The following is a 17190-nucleotide window of genomic DNA, read 5'->3' as shown; positions in this document are numbered from 1 at the left end:
AATGCTCAAGGAAGTTCTTCAGACTAAAAGAAAATGACTCTCAAAGGCAATCTGATTCCACACAAAGAATGCTGGTGGCCTAGTTCGATGGAGCTGCCATCAAACAGACAAGTGGCTTAAACTACACTCATTTACTTCTCACAGTTTGGGAGATGGAGAAGTCCAAATTGCCAACAGTTTGCGCCTGCTGAGGGCCTCTTCCTGGCTTGCAGGCCATCACCTTCTCACTGTGTACTTTACATGGTGGACGGGGAAACAAGTGCGGTGTGGGGATTATTTTACTCAGCTTGATGTTATCAAGGCTCCTCCTTGTTGTAGGATAGATCAGATCATTCCTTTGTTGTTGTTGTTGTTTCTTGAGGTACTGGGGTTTGAACTTAGGGCCTCCTGCTTGGTAGGCAGAAGCTCTACTATTGGATTCACTTTGCCAAACCTGTTGGGTGTTGGGTATTTTCGAGATAGGGTCTCAAGAACTATTTGCCCAGGGCTGGCTTTGAACCTCAATCCTCTTGAGCTCTGCCTCCTGAGTAGCTAGGGTTGCAGGCGTGAGCCACTGGTAGATCATTCCCCTTTATGGGTGAATAATAAATATACCATCATCTGCTCCTACCACATTTTGTTATCCACCAACTGCTATCATCAGTTGAAGACATTGTTCCTTTTTAGAATGCTGTGGCTACAAACATTAGTATACAAATACCTGTTCAAGTCCCTGCTTCAATTTTTTTTTTGAGTATATACCCAGGAGTGAATTGCTGAATCAGGTAGCAATTCTGTATTTTTTGTTTGTTTGTGGTACTGGGGCTGAACTCAGGACTTTACACTTGCTAGCCAGGTTCTGTACCACTTGAGCCTCATCCCCAGCCCTTTTGCTTGACTTATTTCTTGGATAGGATCATGTGTTTTTGCCCAAGGCCAACCTCAGACCTCAATCCTCCTACCTATGCCTCCCAAGTAGCTGGGACCATAGGCTTGAGTCATCATACATGATTCACTGGCTGAGATGAGGACTCACTTTTTGTGCAGGCTGGCCTTGAATCTTGATCTAGGGTTCCAGAGTAACTGGGATTATAGTGTGTGCCATCATTCCTGGCCCTTACATTTAATTTTTTGAGGAACTACCATATCATCTTCTACAGTGGTTGCACCATTTTACATGTGGATGTTTTGATGCTTTGAATGATGTAAATAATTATTTGCTGTAGGAAACTGATACTTGTATGTACTGCATCAACACAGAAAATACATCTCTCTTACTAAGGTTATATGATATATGATAGAGCTGCCTGTCAAACATTTTTAATTCCTGTGCTGGTTAACTATGGTCCATAGCCTTGGAGGTGTGTGCGTTGGAAGGATGGATCAGAAAGAAGGGTAGTGGGGCAGCCAGCAAAGCAGGAAAATAACTCCACATCCTGAAGCTCTATTTCTGTTGCAGTCATTTGTCACAAAGTAGGGGAGAGGATGAATAACAAAGGTGAGAGAAGGGAAAGGTAGAGGAATGAATGTGGTTGCGGTCTGGACCAATCTGCTATTTTTTATCTATGGGGTGTGAGATGAGTGTCAGTGAAAGCTGTTTTCTTTCTTCTCCCACTTCATCTCAAACAATGCAGAGCATATGTCCTTTCTAAAGCTTTTAGGATCTGCCTGTAATCCTAGCTACTCAGGAGGCAGAGATCAGGAGGATCACGGTTCGAAGCCAGACTGGGCAAATAGTTTGCGAAACCCTATCTCAAAAAACCCTTCATAAAAACAGGGCTGGTGGAATAACTCAAGGTGAAGACCGAGTTCAAGCCCAGTACCACAAAAAAAAAAAAAAAAAGGACTGGTGGAGTGACTCAAAAGGTAGAGGCCTTGAATTCAAGTCCAGTACTGCCAAAAAAAAAAAGCTTCTGTGGTCTATAAATTATGCTACTGACTTATGATCTTTAGACAAATTGAATTTGTAGATGAAATACAAACCTACAATGAACTGACACACTTACCAGTGATGGGGGGAATGCAACATTTTATCACTTTATTTTTATTATTGCTTTTTGGTGATGCTGGCATGGAACTCAGAGCCTCATCACAGAGCTAGGTCCTCAGCTCAGGTTATCTCTTCAAGCCTTTCATCAGATCAGTCGTCTCTCCGGAAGCCATGGGAAATCACAGTGCTTTGGTATTTAGAGAGAGGTGAATACAAAGGGAAATCTGCAATTTTTATTTCTGGCGGGCCTTTCTTTAAGACAACTTTACGATCCTCCCCATGGCAAAGTCTTTCTCTGCGATTTAAAAACAGAGAGTCTTCTATTGGGCCAGTGTAGATCCCACATGCTGCTGCTTGCTACGGGAAACAGAGCAAATCAAACTTCTGCTTAATATGACATCAAACATCGTTTTCTTCTTAGCTTGAGAGCAAGGTTTTGTGATAGTTTTTCTAAAAGTAATGTTCTGTCACTTGGTGTCACCAACTACTGGAAGAGTCAATGTGGACTGCAAGGCGATAGGTGAGCTTGGAGTCAGTCATTGAACCTAGCCTCACTACTTGTGTGCCCTTGTACAAGTCATTTACCTACCCCCAACTCCCAAGTCTTCTCACAGATAAAATGGGAATGTCGAAGGATTCTTTGAGTACTGATGAAAATATATGTGTGAGGACTGGGGGTGTATCTCAGTAGCAGAGCATTTTACTTGTGTGCAGTACTGCAAAAAAAGAAAGGAAACAAAGCTGAGCATGGTAGTGTAAGCCTGTAATTCCAGCACTCAGGAGGCAGAGGTAAGGAGGATCATAAGTTTGAGGACAGCTTGGGCTACTAGCAAGACCATCTCAAAAATCCAAAACCCTATGTGTGGATGAAAAAGCTTTTGCCAATTCTTAGGTATCAAAGTATGATGCTGCTGTTACAGCTCTTGAGTTTTTTGCTTTGTTTTTTCTTTTTGGTGGTACTGGGATTTCAATTTAGGGCCTCACGCTTGCTAGGCAGGCACTCTACCACTCAATCCACTCCACCAGCCCTTTTTTCATATGTTGGGTATTTTCAAGATAGGGTCTTGCAAACTATTTGCTTGGAATGGCTTTGAACTGCAATCCTCCTGATCCCAAGTAGCTGGGATTACAGCTGTGAGCCACCAGCGCCTGGCTAGCTTTGAGGTTCTGACTTAAGTAAGCATCTACTTCTGATGCTTCTGCTCTGCAGAATACCAGTGCAGCCTGGCCTTGGAGTGCAGCTGCATTTCTGACATGCCGTGTTTCATTTTAATGTTGCTAAATGTGGTTTATCACCTCCTAAAGAAAATCAGTGAGGATAAATAGAGGGAAAGAAACAATAATCTAGAATGTACTAGTATTTATTCCATGTGGACATATCCACTGCAGTTAATTCTTTATTTAAATTTCTTGGTAACTCTGTAAGTTAGGATGCACTATATAGCAGTTACTAATATTTTCTAAATTGTTGGGAACATCTTAAACTAAATTGCAAAAGTGAAATAACTTTGAAAAATTGTACTGAACTATAGATCTAAAGAATAAGACCAGGCTGGAGGGATGGCTCAGGCAGCAGAATGCCTGCCTAGCAAGTGTGAAGTCCTCAGTTCACCCCCAGTACTGCAAGACAACCAACCAACCAACCAAATCCCAGTATCACCAAGAAAGAAAGAAAGGGAGGGAGGGAAGGGAAGGGAGAGAGAGAAAAAAGAGGGAGAGAGAGAGAGAGAGAGAGAGAGAGAGAGAGAGAGAGAGAGAGAGAGAGAGAGAGAGAAGAAAGAAGGAAAGGAAAGGAAAGGAGAAGGGAAGGGGAAAGGGAAGGGAAAGGAAAGGAAAGGAAAGAAAGATCAACCTGAAGATGTAGTTCTGGTACAGTGTGTGCTTAGCATGCATGAAGCCCTGGGTTCAATCCTCAGCACACGAAAAAAGAAAAAACAAATGCCTTAATGCATTCAAAAAAAGTATTTCTTTACTGATTTCAATTCATAAAGTTCATACCTTGTAGTGTTAGTAAATGAAAGAGATATTTAATATAATACTGTTACCCTGCTAAAGCTATTTGATTAGCCACTACAATATATGAAGTATAGCCCAATATTAAGATTGTAGTAAGTTTAATAATCAACATTTATAAATTTGGAATTTAAGTCTAATACTTGAGTCTTGATTTCCTTAGACTTTGTTTTTAAAATACCAGATAAAAGAACATGCAAAATCATCATCCCAGGGCAACTGTAGCTTCATATATTTTCTAATATTGTTCACGTGCATTTTATAGGAAAACAAATGAGACAGATTTTATGATAGCTCTTAAATCATAAGTTATAATTATTTACATTTTGTAATATTTGTCTTGACAAAATATATTCTTATTTAACATTAACTGTTTATCCAATTGAAATTTTACAAATTACTTATACAAACACATGTTGTTCTAAGAATCTTAACTTGAAATTTCTTCTCATAGTCTATTACAATATACTCCACACTCCTTTAAAGAAACAGCTGTGTTTCCCAAGTAAACGGCCAGCCTGAACTTGGAAAATGTTTTAGAAGTACTGCCTGACCACTAGCATTGAATGGCACATCTTATCTGTAAATCGAGCCCGCCCGTCCCCGTTGCTCTCTACTGAAAAGTGGGTGACCCATCCTGCAGCTTTGGCACCAATGGCACCTGCTTCTGCCGAGCTTCTTGCTCACATTTTAAAATTTTTTTGGTGGTACTGGAGTTTGAACTCAGAGTCTTGCGTTTACAAGGCAGGCACTCTACCACTTGAGCCAGCTCTTCAGCCATGCTTGGTCTGAAATCCTTTGGTATATCTATTTTAATTATGGGTTATGTGTATTCTACTACTTAACTTTTGCTTACAAGTTTGTGTAAGTGCATGAAAATAGTTTTTGCATAGTTATGAATGCCTAATCAAAGATTATATTAAATAGTGTAGTTTTTAAAGTTATGAATATTTATGAGACAATACCTTCAGATTCACACTCCTGAATTTCATGTTTTCTTTCCAAGGCATAACATAACGTGTTGGGATCATCCCTTGCTTTAACGAAAACCGTGGCAAATGGATATCATCATACCTGAAGAGCAGGAAAGCGAGAAGGAGACCAGGAGTTGTGTTAGCATCACTCTAAGAGGTGGAGGTGGCGTGTGTCTTAAGGCCTTAGGACCACTGCAGCCGCATGGGAGAGCTGTGCCACTGAGGCTCAGATAATAGCCCGCCCTCTAACTCCCCAGTCACCAAGGTGAAGTCAGAGCTGGCTCTCTGTATCGAAGCACAGCATGCAGGCCCTTACAGTTTGACCACAACGTCCATAGAACCTCATTTTAAAGGAAAAGGAAAGGAGAAGACAGAAGAAGGGAAAGGAAAGGAAAGGAAGAAGGAAGGAAGAAAAGAAAGAGGCCAGGAGCTGTGGCTCCTGATGTAATCTCAGCTACTCAGAGGCAGAGGCTGGGAGGATCACAGTTCAAGTCCAGTCCAGGCAAAAAGTTAGCCAGTTCCTATATCTCAACAAAGAAGCTGGGGATGATGGGTACCTGTAATCTCAGCTCTGTGGGAGGCATAGGTAGAGGATTTGGGGCCAAAGCTAGCCCCAGACAGTGAGATCCTATCTGAAAATAACCTAAAGCTAAAGAGTTGAAGGTATGGCTTAAGTGGTAGAGCTAGCAAGCACTGAGTTCAAATTCCAGAACCACAAAAAGAAAAACAAGTTAACTTGACTTTTGACTTCTCCCTGCACACATATTATATATGCTTCTCTTTAGAACATAAAGCTTTCTGTATAAATGCTAATGAGAAGCACAAAGTTATTGTTCTCATCTATGTAGTTCCCAGACTACAGAGCAAATCAGCAAACAAAAGACCCCAGACCTGCTGTATGTGGTAGTTCATGTCTGTAATCCCAGCTACTCAGGAGGCAAGAGGATTGCAAATTCCAGGTCATTGGGTAACATAGCGAGACCCAGTCTCAAAATAAGATAAAAAATGGGCTGAGGATGTAGCTCAGTGCTAGTGCTTGCCTAGTACGCAAGAGGCCCTGGGTTCCATTCCCAATACTGAAAACAAGACAAAATCCCAGAACCCTTAAGTCCTCACTTATTTGCAGGTTTATGTTCACTTTCATCCGAGCATTTGTCAGCCAGTTTAGGCAAGGCAGGACCATCTTTTCCAGATGCCATCCCAGAATTCTCAACTAGAATCTAACTCACTGGTCTCATTCTGGAAATGCTGCCTCTGATGTAACAATGGCTTGTTAACTTCACAGCAGCCCTTAGCACTTGTAGCTGAGGGTATGGCGCTCACAGCTATTTTCAGGATTTTTTTTCTCAATGATTTTTCATCATGCAAAATCACTGCTTTCTTGTCCCTGTGCCCTCTCCCCAGTGTTTTGTTTTTTTTTTTTAATTCCTTTGTGAGAAAAAAACATTCTCAAACAACTTAAAAATGGGAATACATGCATACATATTGCAAATTTGACCCATACGGAAAATGTTGGATGAAATATTGAAATAAGCACTTCATATTAACATGGCTTTCCCTTGTTTAATTTTCCTCTATATGCAACATGCTTGATACATCTCATTTAGTTTTACCATCTATTACTTAAGCCACACTTTCTGAATGCAAATGTTTAAAACCAAACCAATTCAACCCATTTTCTCTTACCATTTGTTATGTTGCAGAATATTTTAGATTACAAAGCTCATTTTAATAAAGCAAATCTACAAATGAGGATGAGCACTTAAATTACTATGGGAGAGCCCGGCACCAATGGCTGAGGCTGGTCCCCTAACTTCTTGTGAGGCTGAGACAGGAAGGATTGTGGTTCAAGGCCAGCAAAATACCCAGAGCGAATGGGACTGGAGGTGTGGTTAAAGCAGTACAGCACCTGCTCTGCAAGCCTGAAGCTCTGGGTTTAAACTCCAGTTTCACACACACACACAAAAAAAGTTAGGCTGAACAACAACTACAGCAAGGTATGCTGGTTTGGTGGCAATGGTACAGACATCTCCTTGGATAGGCAGAAATGTTTACAGAAGAGTAATGGTAATAGAACTTCAAAAATTGAAGTGTTGGTTTCTGTTGACAATAAGGTGGGATTCAGTGGAAATCTGTGATTTCAAATGTTAAAGAAACAACCACTGAGGAAGATGAATTGGGAAGATGGGTGAAGAGGTAATCTTTTTTTTTTTTTCGGTGGGACTAGGGTTTGAACTCAGAGCTTGCAAAGGCACACACTCTACTCCTTAAGCCACAACTCCAGTCCATTTTGGATATGGGGTCTTGTGAGCTATTTGCCCTGGTTGCTTCAAACAGATTCTCCCAATGTCAGCCAGGATTACAGGCAGGAGCCACCCTGGCTGGAAGGGGCAATCTTAAACAAAGTAAGTAGCCTTGGCACTAATGCCCTCTAGACAACGTAATTTTCAATAGAAAAGGCAGTATTTACAATGTGTACATGACATTTAAATATTCTGGACGTCTGTTTCCTGTCCTAACATGCTGTGTCTCTAAACTCATCTCTCATAGGGTTGGGGATGTAGCTCCATGGTAGTGTACTTGCCTCTAGTGTGTTTTGAAGCCGTGTTTGACTTTCACACTGGGCTGAACCATGGGGATCAGCTCTTGTAATTTCACGGATTTTTTTCCCTTGATCATAGCAACTTTATAAAAGAATATTTGAAAAGTTAGGGCAGGGATATAGCTCAGTGGTAAAAGCACATGCTTAGCACACAGGAGGCCCTGGGTTCAACACCCAACACTAAGTAAATAAATAAAGTCACCTGAAGCTCATTAAGGACCGCCAAAAATCTAATTTTATTTTTGCATTATTTATAAATAAAAAGCAACCAACTTCAATTTCCATGACTGTGTTTTTAGGAACTACTAAGACTTTAAGTACATTGTAAAGAACAGTTTGTAATTACTGAACTATACATTTTACTTAATATACAAAATTTTTGCTTAAGATATTTGTAGAGTTAACCCTTGGAACATCTTATGTAAACTACTTTCATTTTCTTCTTTAATAAAAATGACTAATTTGAAACTACATGCAGATGTGATGTTTTAAATACCTAGCTTCCTTAACTTAAGGTAAAGTCCCAGATTGGGCCCACTAGAAAATTTGAAAATGTCCATGATCATACATACGTATGGATACATCAGTATTTAAGTGTATAATCAAGTTATTATGCTGAAAAGACTCAAGAACCAATATATCTTTGAAAAGTTACTGATATTTGCTTCTCAATAAACAAGTGGGAAAAACTTTCAGTATAGGCTTGTACAAATCTCTATCCTTGAAACTGTCTCAAAGTATCCAGGTGTGGTGATGCACACCTATAATCCCAGCACTCTGGAGGCCATCCTACGCTACATGAGATCCTGTCTCAAAAAAAAAAAGTCTAAAAGTTTTTAGACTATAGAAAAAAATCTGAGCACATTTGTAACAGTCTAACGATTATGTGTGCCATTAGGATCTTTCAATGGAATGTTTAGAAACCAAAGCATAATTCACCACAAAGACAAATCAGAAAAAAAAATTGTTTTTGAATGGTGTGTTATCATGACCTGGACAAAACTGATTATCAACTAGTACTCATAATTTATACATGCAACAGACTGAGAAATTAAACCCTGTGTAAGATACTTTCACATATAGTGTCAACACGGGCCATCTTTAAGTGTTTTTATCAGTCACAATTGTCTCCCCACATATATTAATTTTTATTTGAAAAAGAAATAGCTCTCTCTCCTACGAATTCTCATGTCTATCAGTGCAAAGCAAAACAAAGCAATCTCAGTAGAGATGGTTTATTACAATGCCATCTGAGAAAGGCCTACTCCTCAGAATGTCCCAAATGGACTTAAAATACATCAAGGTCGTGAGAATGATCGACCTCAATGGCATCCTCTGCATCCAACTTGGCTTCTCCATGTCCTTCCTGGGATTCGCCAAGAGAGGCCAGTGCCTCGTTTGTGTCACTTGCAAAAGTTTCTCGTGATGCATCATCATCCTCTTGAAAATTCAGACTTTTAATAGCTTGTTTCATTTTTTTCCCTAATAATTGTGTTCTCCTCTTCCTAGCAGCTTTTTTATTTTCATATTCCTTTTGATTTTCAACGTAGAAAATGTCCTGTAATAAAAACAACTTTAGTTAAACTAACTCACCAAACAAACCCTATTTATTAGATGTTTGGTACAATGCAGGTCCTTTATAATCATTACCTCCATTTCTCACAAAAAATATTATCAGTACGCTCATTAGTAGACACAGTCCAAAAGATTAACTAAGCACCAAGCTGGTTATGATGGCTCATGCCTGTGATCCCAGCTACTCGTGCGGCAGAGATCAAGAGGACAGTGGTCCCAGATCAGCCCTGGCAAAAGGTATCAAGGCCCTTCTTAACCAATAAAAACTATGAGAGAAACATAAATGGAGGATCCGCTGTCCAGGCTGGCCTGGGCATAGATGCGAGACCTTATTCAAAAATTACCTAAAGCAAAGCAAAGGGATGGAAGCGTGGTAGAGCTCCTATGGAGCAAGAACACAGCCCTCAGTTCAAGCCCCAGTACCGCAGAAAGAAAAATAAATTCTGAGTTGTGAAAAACTCGTATTATAGAACAATATCCATGCAAATCATTCCCTGTAACAGAAAAATGATTAAGAATACTTTTCAGCTTATAAAAAATGAAGATGGAGGAATGGAATGAAGACTGAGGAGACAGTCACTAGAACAGGCAACCTAACACTACAAAATAACTACCCAACTTTTTAAAAGGTCTAAATGAAGAGGGAAAATGTAAGTCTAAAAAGAATCATATAATTAATGCAATATGGAAACCTAGATTAGATTCTGTTTGAGGTAGAAGGGACTAACATGAATTCTTAGGATATTCAGAAAACTGGAAGGTCTATTTTAAATAGAAGAAACTGTTTTTATTTCTTTTTATTTCTCTTTATTTCTTTTTATTTCTCTTTATTTCTTTTACTCATGGAAGTAAAAGAGGTGTTGTGATACAAAGGATATAGTCCTTACCGTTGGGAAAAGCTTGTTGAAATAACTTGGGCTAAAGATCACGCTATTTAATGAAACAGAAAAAAAATGTATAGATAAAATAAAAAGGTCAAAATATTAACCACTGCTAAACTTAGGTGAAGAATATATGGATGTTTATCTTATTCTTCTATCACTTCGGATGTTTGAAAATGTTTGTTAAAAAGAAGTTTTAGGAAGACAGAAAAAAATAATTATATGCTAAGAGAACAGGATAAATTATAAAAATAAATCTTGACTGTAGCTCAGAAAGGGAAGATGAAGCAAAGCTTTGAAAGGCACAAGTTTTATTTGAAATGACACAATGCCAGTATAGGTCCTTTTAGGGCACAGCAGCTGATGGAAGTAGTAGAAAATGAACCTACAGGCTGAGTGGAAGTCAAATTATGATGCAGCTTAAAAAGCCAAGTCACTGTCATTACCCATTACCTTAATTTGTTCTTCACTGATACTAGGAGTGTTTTTCAGGAGATTCAGAAAAACGCCACCTGGTGTTCTTCTTCGACTACCATTCTACAAAAAGAAACACACATTGAAGTACACAGATTTTTTTTTTTTTTTTTTCCAGTGCTGGGGATTGAACCTTGGGCCTTGCCCATGCTAGCAAAGTGCTCTATAACTGAACTGCTATCTCAGCCCCCAAACTACTTAAGATTCTGCCCATAAATAGCCAAGTCATCTGTTAGCAGAGACCCCTAAGGGAATACAAGAATACCAGATTGGTAGCTCAGTCCTGATTCTGACTTTTAAAATATCTGCACTTTCTGCTTTTATCTGCCATCTCGCCAAATCAGGAATATTCTGTTAAATACAAAGACATCAGAAAGCTTTAGTAATTAAAAGAGCAGCAATGAAATGATAAATGAATGGTTGATGGAAGCCCGGCACCATGATTCATACCTATAATCCTAGCTGATCATGAAGATCACAGTTCAAAGCCAGCCAAGGCAAATAGTTTACGAGACCCTATCTCAAAAAAACCCAACACAAAAAAGAGCTGATTGAGTGGTTCAAGGTGTAAGCCCTGAGTTCAAACCCCAGTACTGCAAAACTCAACACAACAAAACAAAACAAACGCTCTAATGCTCTACCACTTTGAGCCCTGCCCTGCTGGCAGTCTTTTTTTTTTGTGTGTTGGCTATTTTCAAGATAGTCTTGTGAAGCATTTGCCTGGGCTGGCTTCGAACTCCGATCTTCATGATCAGCTAGGATTATAGGTATGAATCATGGTGCCTGGCTTCCCTGTTCTGATTCCCAGATAAGTATTAATACACGTCTTTATAACCTAAAAAGTTTTGGGGATTTCTCTACCCCTTCTTCAAGAATGCATGAATTACAGGAACCCAAAGTAACAATGTTCATCATGACTAAGTGCTAGTCACTGTGTTTAAGTACTTTGTGTGTACCATTTTATACTTAGACGATAATCAAATAAATTAGTCAAAGCTCACTTAATTTGAGCTTTCAGGTTTCTTCTAGATTGCTGTCTTAAAATTTTAGCCTGAGGCTGGCTGTGGTGGCCCATACCTATAATTCCAGCATTCAGGAAACTGAGAGCAAGAGTACTGAAAGTTTGGGGCTAATCTGAGCTATGTACAAAAATGAAAAAAAAGGAAAAGAGGTCCAACAGAGGCAAATTCATTTAGTTACATGACAAACAATACAAAACCAGCTACAATAAACAGCCTTACCATTATAAAAAGACCACCATTTTGTTCGACTTCAGCAGTTTCCATTAGAAGTTCAATTGCCTTTTTGTTCCCAATTATCCTCACTACTCGAGCTATGAGATCTTTCTTTGGTTCCTGTAACCTGGTAAGGAAAAAAAAAAATTTTTACCTGTTATTTGTTGTTAATGAAATCTGCCTTAATCTCCAGGGTAGTTCTCAACTAGAATAAAATCCTGTTCTAATAATCTTTGCTCTTCTAAATCTTCAGTAATTAACCCTGGAGTCACTGACACAGGAACATTGTATTCTTCCATCAGGCAAGGAGACAGTGATCTCAAGGTTCCATCTCAAGTCGCACTTGGCCTCTCATTTGCCTTACTGGATTATGGCAGATTTCAGAGTAAATGTGCATGTATAGCAAGGTGAATGCAAGCCTAAATGCAAAACAGAACCAGTCCACTCTTGCCAAAACAAGTAACAAATATACGCTATGCTTTCAATTACTATGCCTAAAAGCTTTCCTAATTTCAGAGATGTCTGGGAGCTTTAAAATGGATAGGATCTTTCCCTCACAGGCCTCTTGTCTCAAAACAAAATAGAAATGGCTAGTATTTATGGTTTGTTATGATTATGATCATAATAAGCACAATCCTTAGCACCTATGCACTGTGTCAATTCTTTCAACATTATGAGTTAGACACTTATTTTCATTTCACCATTGAGAGATTAAAAACATAGGGACCTTAAGTAACTATTCTAATGGAGCCAGAGCCCACACTCCCCAGAGATGAGGGAAAATTAATACTGCAGAAACCTCATCAGTTCCTAATCAGACCTGGTAATCTTTGTTTCTCCTCCACAGGAGACAGTGCATTACTGTAGAAAGAGCACTGGAGTAGGCTCCAGGTCTGATGCTAACTAAATATGGGATCTTGGGCAAGCCACATAATCACTTGACCTAGGTTTCCTTATCTGCAAAGTAAAAGTTTTAGTTTCCAAACTTTCTAAATTCCTTTTTGGAATTCAAATTCCAAACTTTCTCAGGATTTAAATAATCTAGTTCTAGAGTTGAGATGTGCTTGCCAGAAAATACTTGCTTTCCTACCAGCCATATTACCCTTCAACCGTGTCTGTTTTCAAATTTGTGACTAGTGACTTAGGACTAAAGAACAGTTAATCAAAATTTGAACTTACAGATAAACTATAAATTAACCATCCACCAAGTAACTGTATTCCTCAGTATTTACCCAAAAGAAATGAAAGTATATGTTCAAAGATCTGCACACTAAGATTCATAACAGCATTACTCATAACAGGAAAAGTAGGATGTCATCTAATATGGATATATACACACCTATATACACACAATAAACAGGAATTATTCCAGTTGAAACATGAATCAACCCAATAACACTTCACTAAGTGAAAGAAGCCAGGTACAAAACCACATAGTATATGATTCCACTTGTCCAGAAAAGGCAATTTATGTACATAGAAAGTAGAATTAATAGTTATCTGGGAATCAGAACAGGAACTTAGTGTAAATGGATATATGGATATAAGGGATCCTGTTGGGTTATGGAAAAGTTGATAAAAGTGATGGTTGTAGAACTTGATAAACTAACTACAAAAAAAATCAACACTTAAAAATGCCTTAGTAAAGTTATTTCTTAAGTCACAAATGCTTAAAAACACTCAAAGTCACAAAGATTTGTTTCACTTAAATAGTAGTATGGCACTAAATGTAGTCAGTTGCTTAAAAGTTCATAAAAGTTGCAAAATTATTCTGTCAGGTCAGTTCTGTCCAAAATTAAGAAAACACAAATGTATTCATATCACCAAATAAAGCCAGTTAATTCCTTAAGTTAAAAAACAAAAACAAAAACAAAAAAACCACTCAAAAAAGGAGCATCATGTGTTTGGCATCTATATTATTTCCCATAATTAGAAGTATTTGGTTAAGTACTCTTTTGTGGGTGAAATTTCAATGCTCACCTGAAAGAAATTTCATCAGCTACCTTCTCGTGAGAGTCATCCTCAGTGAGCTCATACCGGCCTGTATAGTCCATTTCTGGTCTGCACCCCAGTCTCTCTTTGACGGGTCGTTTGCGTTTGAGGTGCCCTTGCCCATTTTCATCTTCCCTTGGTTCTGCTTTTTTGTCACCATGCATATATTCATCTAGCTCTTTGTCTAGTTCTTTTGTACACTCTTGAGATTCCCTCTTGAGTTTCTTAGCAAGCAAATAGTTGTAGGTTTCAGACTGCCTGCTTTTATCAATGGTGCCCTCCATCCCCAAGATCCCCAGCTCGCTGGCCACGGCATCTTGATTCTGCTCCTGCAGAACAGCGCCCCAGATGTTGTTCACCTTCTTCCCTCCAGCTACTATTGCTTTCTGACTACTCTGCTCAAACTGAAAAGGCTCTGGTTTGGGAGGAGGGTTAAGACATTTCTGTCGCTTGCGTTTCCAAAGACAGCTATCTTCATCTGAATCAGAAAAACTGTCTTCACTTGAATCCACGCTTTTAACAGTACGATAACGTGATATTGGCGCAGCACTCTGGAAGGCCCTTGCAGCACCATCACCACCTAGTGCTTTCTGTAAGTGAAAGAGAATACAGTCAATTCCACAAAACACATTAATTCCACCTACTGGACTGTTTAAAAAAATTACTGCTGGGCATGGTGGTGCACACCTGTAATCCCATTGCTCAGGAGGCTGAGGCAGAAGGATTACAAGTGCAAGGCCAGTGTAGGCTATGTAGTTGAGTTCCAGGCCTGCCTGCACTACAGGGTGAGATTCTGTTTCAAAATAAATAAATAAAAGATTCAACAAGAACATTTCTGAATCAGAATTGATCTGTAAAAACATCTCTGAAACTAATTTAGTCCTTATTTTTCTAAAGTTCCACATGAAACCTGCCAATTGTAAAGCCACAAATTATTTTTACCACTCAAGCAACAGTTAGTTCTGAAAGGCCTCCTTCTAAAGGTTTACCAAAGCTTTAACATATTTTATGTTTTCAGTAACTGTCAGAATGTGTGAAAATGACACAGGCAATAACTGCTACCGGCAGTTATGACAGAATTTGCTATCTTTCTTTCCAAAGACACCTGTCTTGCATTTGCACATGTCAGCTTCCTTTCTATGGTTCCGTCTCTACTCCTTTTAGATTAGATGGTGAGCTGCTGAGAGGCAACCCTTGAATTCTCACTTCTAACTGCACGTTTCAACAGGTGTGGTGACTGCTGACGCAAGTGGAGCTTGAGGCTAGTGGGCTACACGGACGAGATCCTGTCTCAAAAAACAAAAACAAAAAAGCTGTAGATTTCATGACATTAAGTTAACCAAATCGATTTCTGTAAAACAACATGAACAAGACTGAAAAACAAAATTTTGGCATTAATTCCCTAAGACATTTGTATGCAAAAGGTGTCACTTTTGGTTTTTTTGGCACAATGAGGGTTTGATCTCAGGACCCTGCTCTACCATTTGAGCCCAGCCTCTAAGTCCTTTTTGCTTTAGTTATTTTTCAGATAAGGTTTCACAGTTACCAGGACCTTCCCATCTCAGTCTACCAGGTAGCTGGGCTTATAGACCTATTACTGACTGGCCTAAGCCCCTGTCCCTGGCCGTGATTTTACTTTTTTTTGTGGCACTCGACTTTGATCTCAAGGCCTCAAGCTTGCTAGGCAGGTGCTCTACCATCTGAGCCACTCCACAAGCCCTATTTTTTGTGATAGGTTTTTTTGAGATAGGGTCTGGAGAACTACTTGCCTGGGCTGGCTTTGAACCTTGATCCTCCCATCTCTGCCTCCTGAGTAGCTAGGATTACAGGCGCAAGCTACCGTGGTCTGGCTTCACTTTTGCTTTTTTAATTGCTAGGTAATAACTACAAGTTTATAGAGTATAATGTGATGTTCAGATATATGTAAACAATGTGCAATTGACCAGATCAGGGTAACTAACACACTCATTTCTCTGTGGTAAAACATTCAAGGTCTTCTCTTCTATTTATTTTTCCAGTAGTGGGGACTGAACCTGGGCCCTTCAGCATGCTAGGCAAGCACTCTACCACTTGAACTACCCCAGCCCTTTTGTTTTTGAGAAGGGGGTGTCATTACCTTTGCTGGCCTCGACTCCTGAGTAGCTGGTCTTAATATACATTATTGTTACCTGTAGTCACCCCACTGTGCATCAGAACATCTGAATTTGTTCCTTCTAACTGTAACATGGTGCTCAACGTTTGATTTCTGTAGTAAGATTAAATTATGTATTTGTTGAACAGGAGTTCAACAAATTGGGGTGATTTAAGTCTGTAAGAGATAGTTTTCCTATCGTCCAATAAGGTGGGCATTACCGTGTGCGGCATTCATCATATCTTTACAACAAACTTATCAGTGGTGCACTATGCCATTTCTACATATATGACACCAAGGCAGTGAGGCTAAATTCCCCTCCAAGACTGAGCTGGGGCAGTGTCAGGATTTGAACCACGACCCAGGACCCAAAGCCCTGTCAAAGAGGTTGCCACCCTAACACAGGGGTCACAGCAAATTCTTACTTAGAAAACTAGGAAGGTGGGCTGGGTGACATGGCATGGCTCAAGTGGTAGAGCGTCTGCCTAGCAAACATTAGGTCCTGAGTTCAAACTCCAGTACCGCCAGAGAAGGGGGGAGAGAAGCTTCCAGACTCACACATGTAATCCCAGCACTTGGGATAAGCACGAGTTCCAGGTCTGCCCGGACTATATAGACAGACCTTGTTTCTCTACACACAACAAACAATCAAAACAGCAGGGAACCTAAGCCAAAGTCTCGGGCCTCAGTTCTGCCGACAAGGCCCGGCTCGGTGGGAGTCTAGTCTGCAAGCCCAGGCCCCTGGGAGAGCTTCCGTCTCCCCCTCTGCTCTAGACCACCCGCAGTTCCGGGCCTTTGTCGCGGGACCACCGTTTGCGGGGAAGTCCGGCCTCAGGCGGTGCGGAGAATTTAGACAGCCGAGGGCAGTGCAAGGCGCAAGGGGGACGGCGGAGAGAGCAGCGCGCCCGCCCGGTCCCCGCGCTGCTGCGCCCCGGCCCCCCGCGCGCCCTCACACTCACCGGCACCTGCGGCGGCCTGTCGGTGGATTCCACCGTCATGTCAGAACCCGAGTCAGAGAGCTGCCCGTCCTCCATGTCGCCAGCCTCCAGCGCCATCTTCCCCTGGCGCGGGGTCAGGAGAGCACTTCCGGCGTTGCGGGCGCCCCCACGTGGGGCCGGAGAGAATAACGTACCTCTGTTGCAACCTTCCCAACCCGGAACGAATCCCCTGCCCCGCGGCACTTTCCCCCGACCCGTTTTTCCTGCGGACCTAGCGGCTCCGATTCCTCCCTGGCCACCCCTCGCCCCGCGTGCCGGCCCCGCCTTCCGCGTCCATTGCTCCCGCCCCGCGAGCTTTCCGGCAGCTCCAGGTTGCCGCGCACTGCGCCTCGGGCTCCTCTGCTCC

General features: G+C 40.7%; 2 protein-coding genes across 2 annotated transcripts; both read right to left on the bottom strand.

Annotated features, from left to right (window-relative positions):
- Positions 1-2015: 2015 nt before the first annotated feature.
- Positions 2016-7655, bottom strand: Spmip10 (sperm microtubule inner protein 10). Its single transcript, XM_020184971.2, has 3 exons — positions 6073-7655; positions 4948-5056; positions 2016-2326 (listed from the first exon to the last, which is right to left on the bottom strand). Exons 1-3 carry the CDS (start codon positions 6153-6155, stop codon positions 2120-2122), a joined length of 399 nt encoding a protein of 132 aa, XP_020040560.2. The 5' UTR covers positions 6156-7655; the 3' UTR covers positions 2016-2119.
- Positions 7656-7770: 115 nt separating this feature from the next.
- Phax (phosphorylated adaptor for RNA export) lies at positions 7771-16963 on the bottom strand. Its single transcript, XM_020184964.2, has 5 exons — positions 16806-16963; positions 13704-14305; positions 11730-11850; positions 10468-10551; positions 7771-9116 (listed from the first exon to the last, which is right to left on the bottom strand). Exons 1-5 carry the CDS (start codon positions 16899-16901, stop codon positions 8847-8849), a joined length of 1173 nt encoding a protein of 390 aa, XP_020040553.1. The 5' UTR covers positions 16902-16963; the 3' UTR covers positions 7771-8846.
- Positions 16964-17190: the final 227 nt, after the last annotated feature.

This window comes from Castor canadensis, chromosome 6 (genome assembly GCF_047511655.1).
Source record: "Castor canadensis chromosome 6, mCasCan1.hap1v2, whole genome shotgun sequence".
NCBI lineage: Eukaryota > Metazoa > Chordata > Mammalia > Rodentia > Castoridae > Castor > Castor canadensis.
This window is presented reverse-complemented; position numbering and strand designations above follow the sequence as displayed.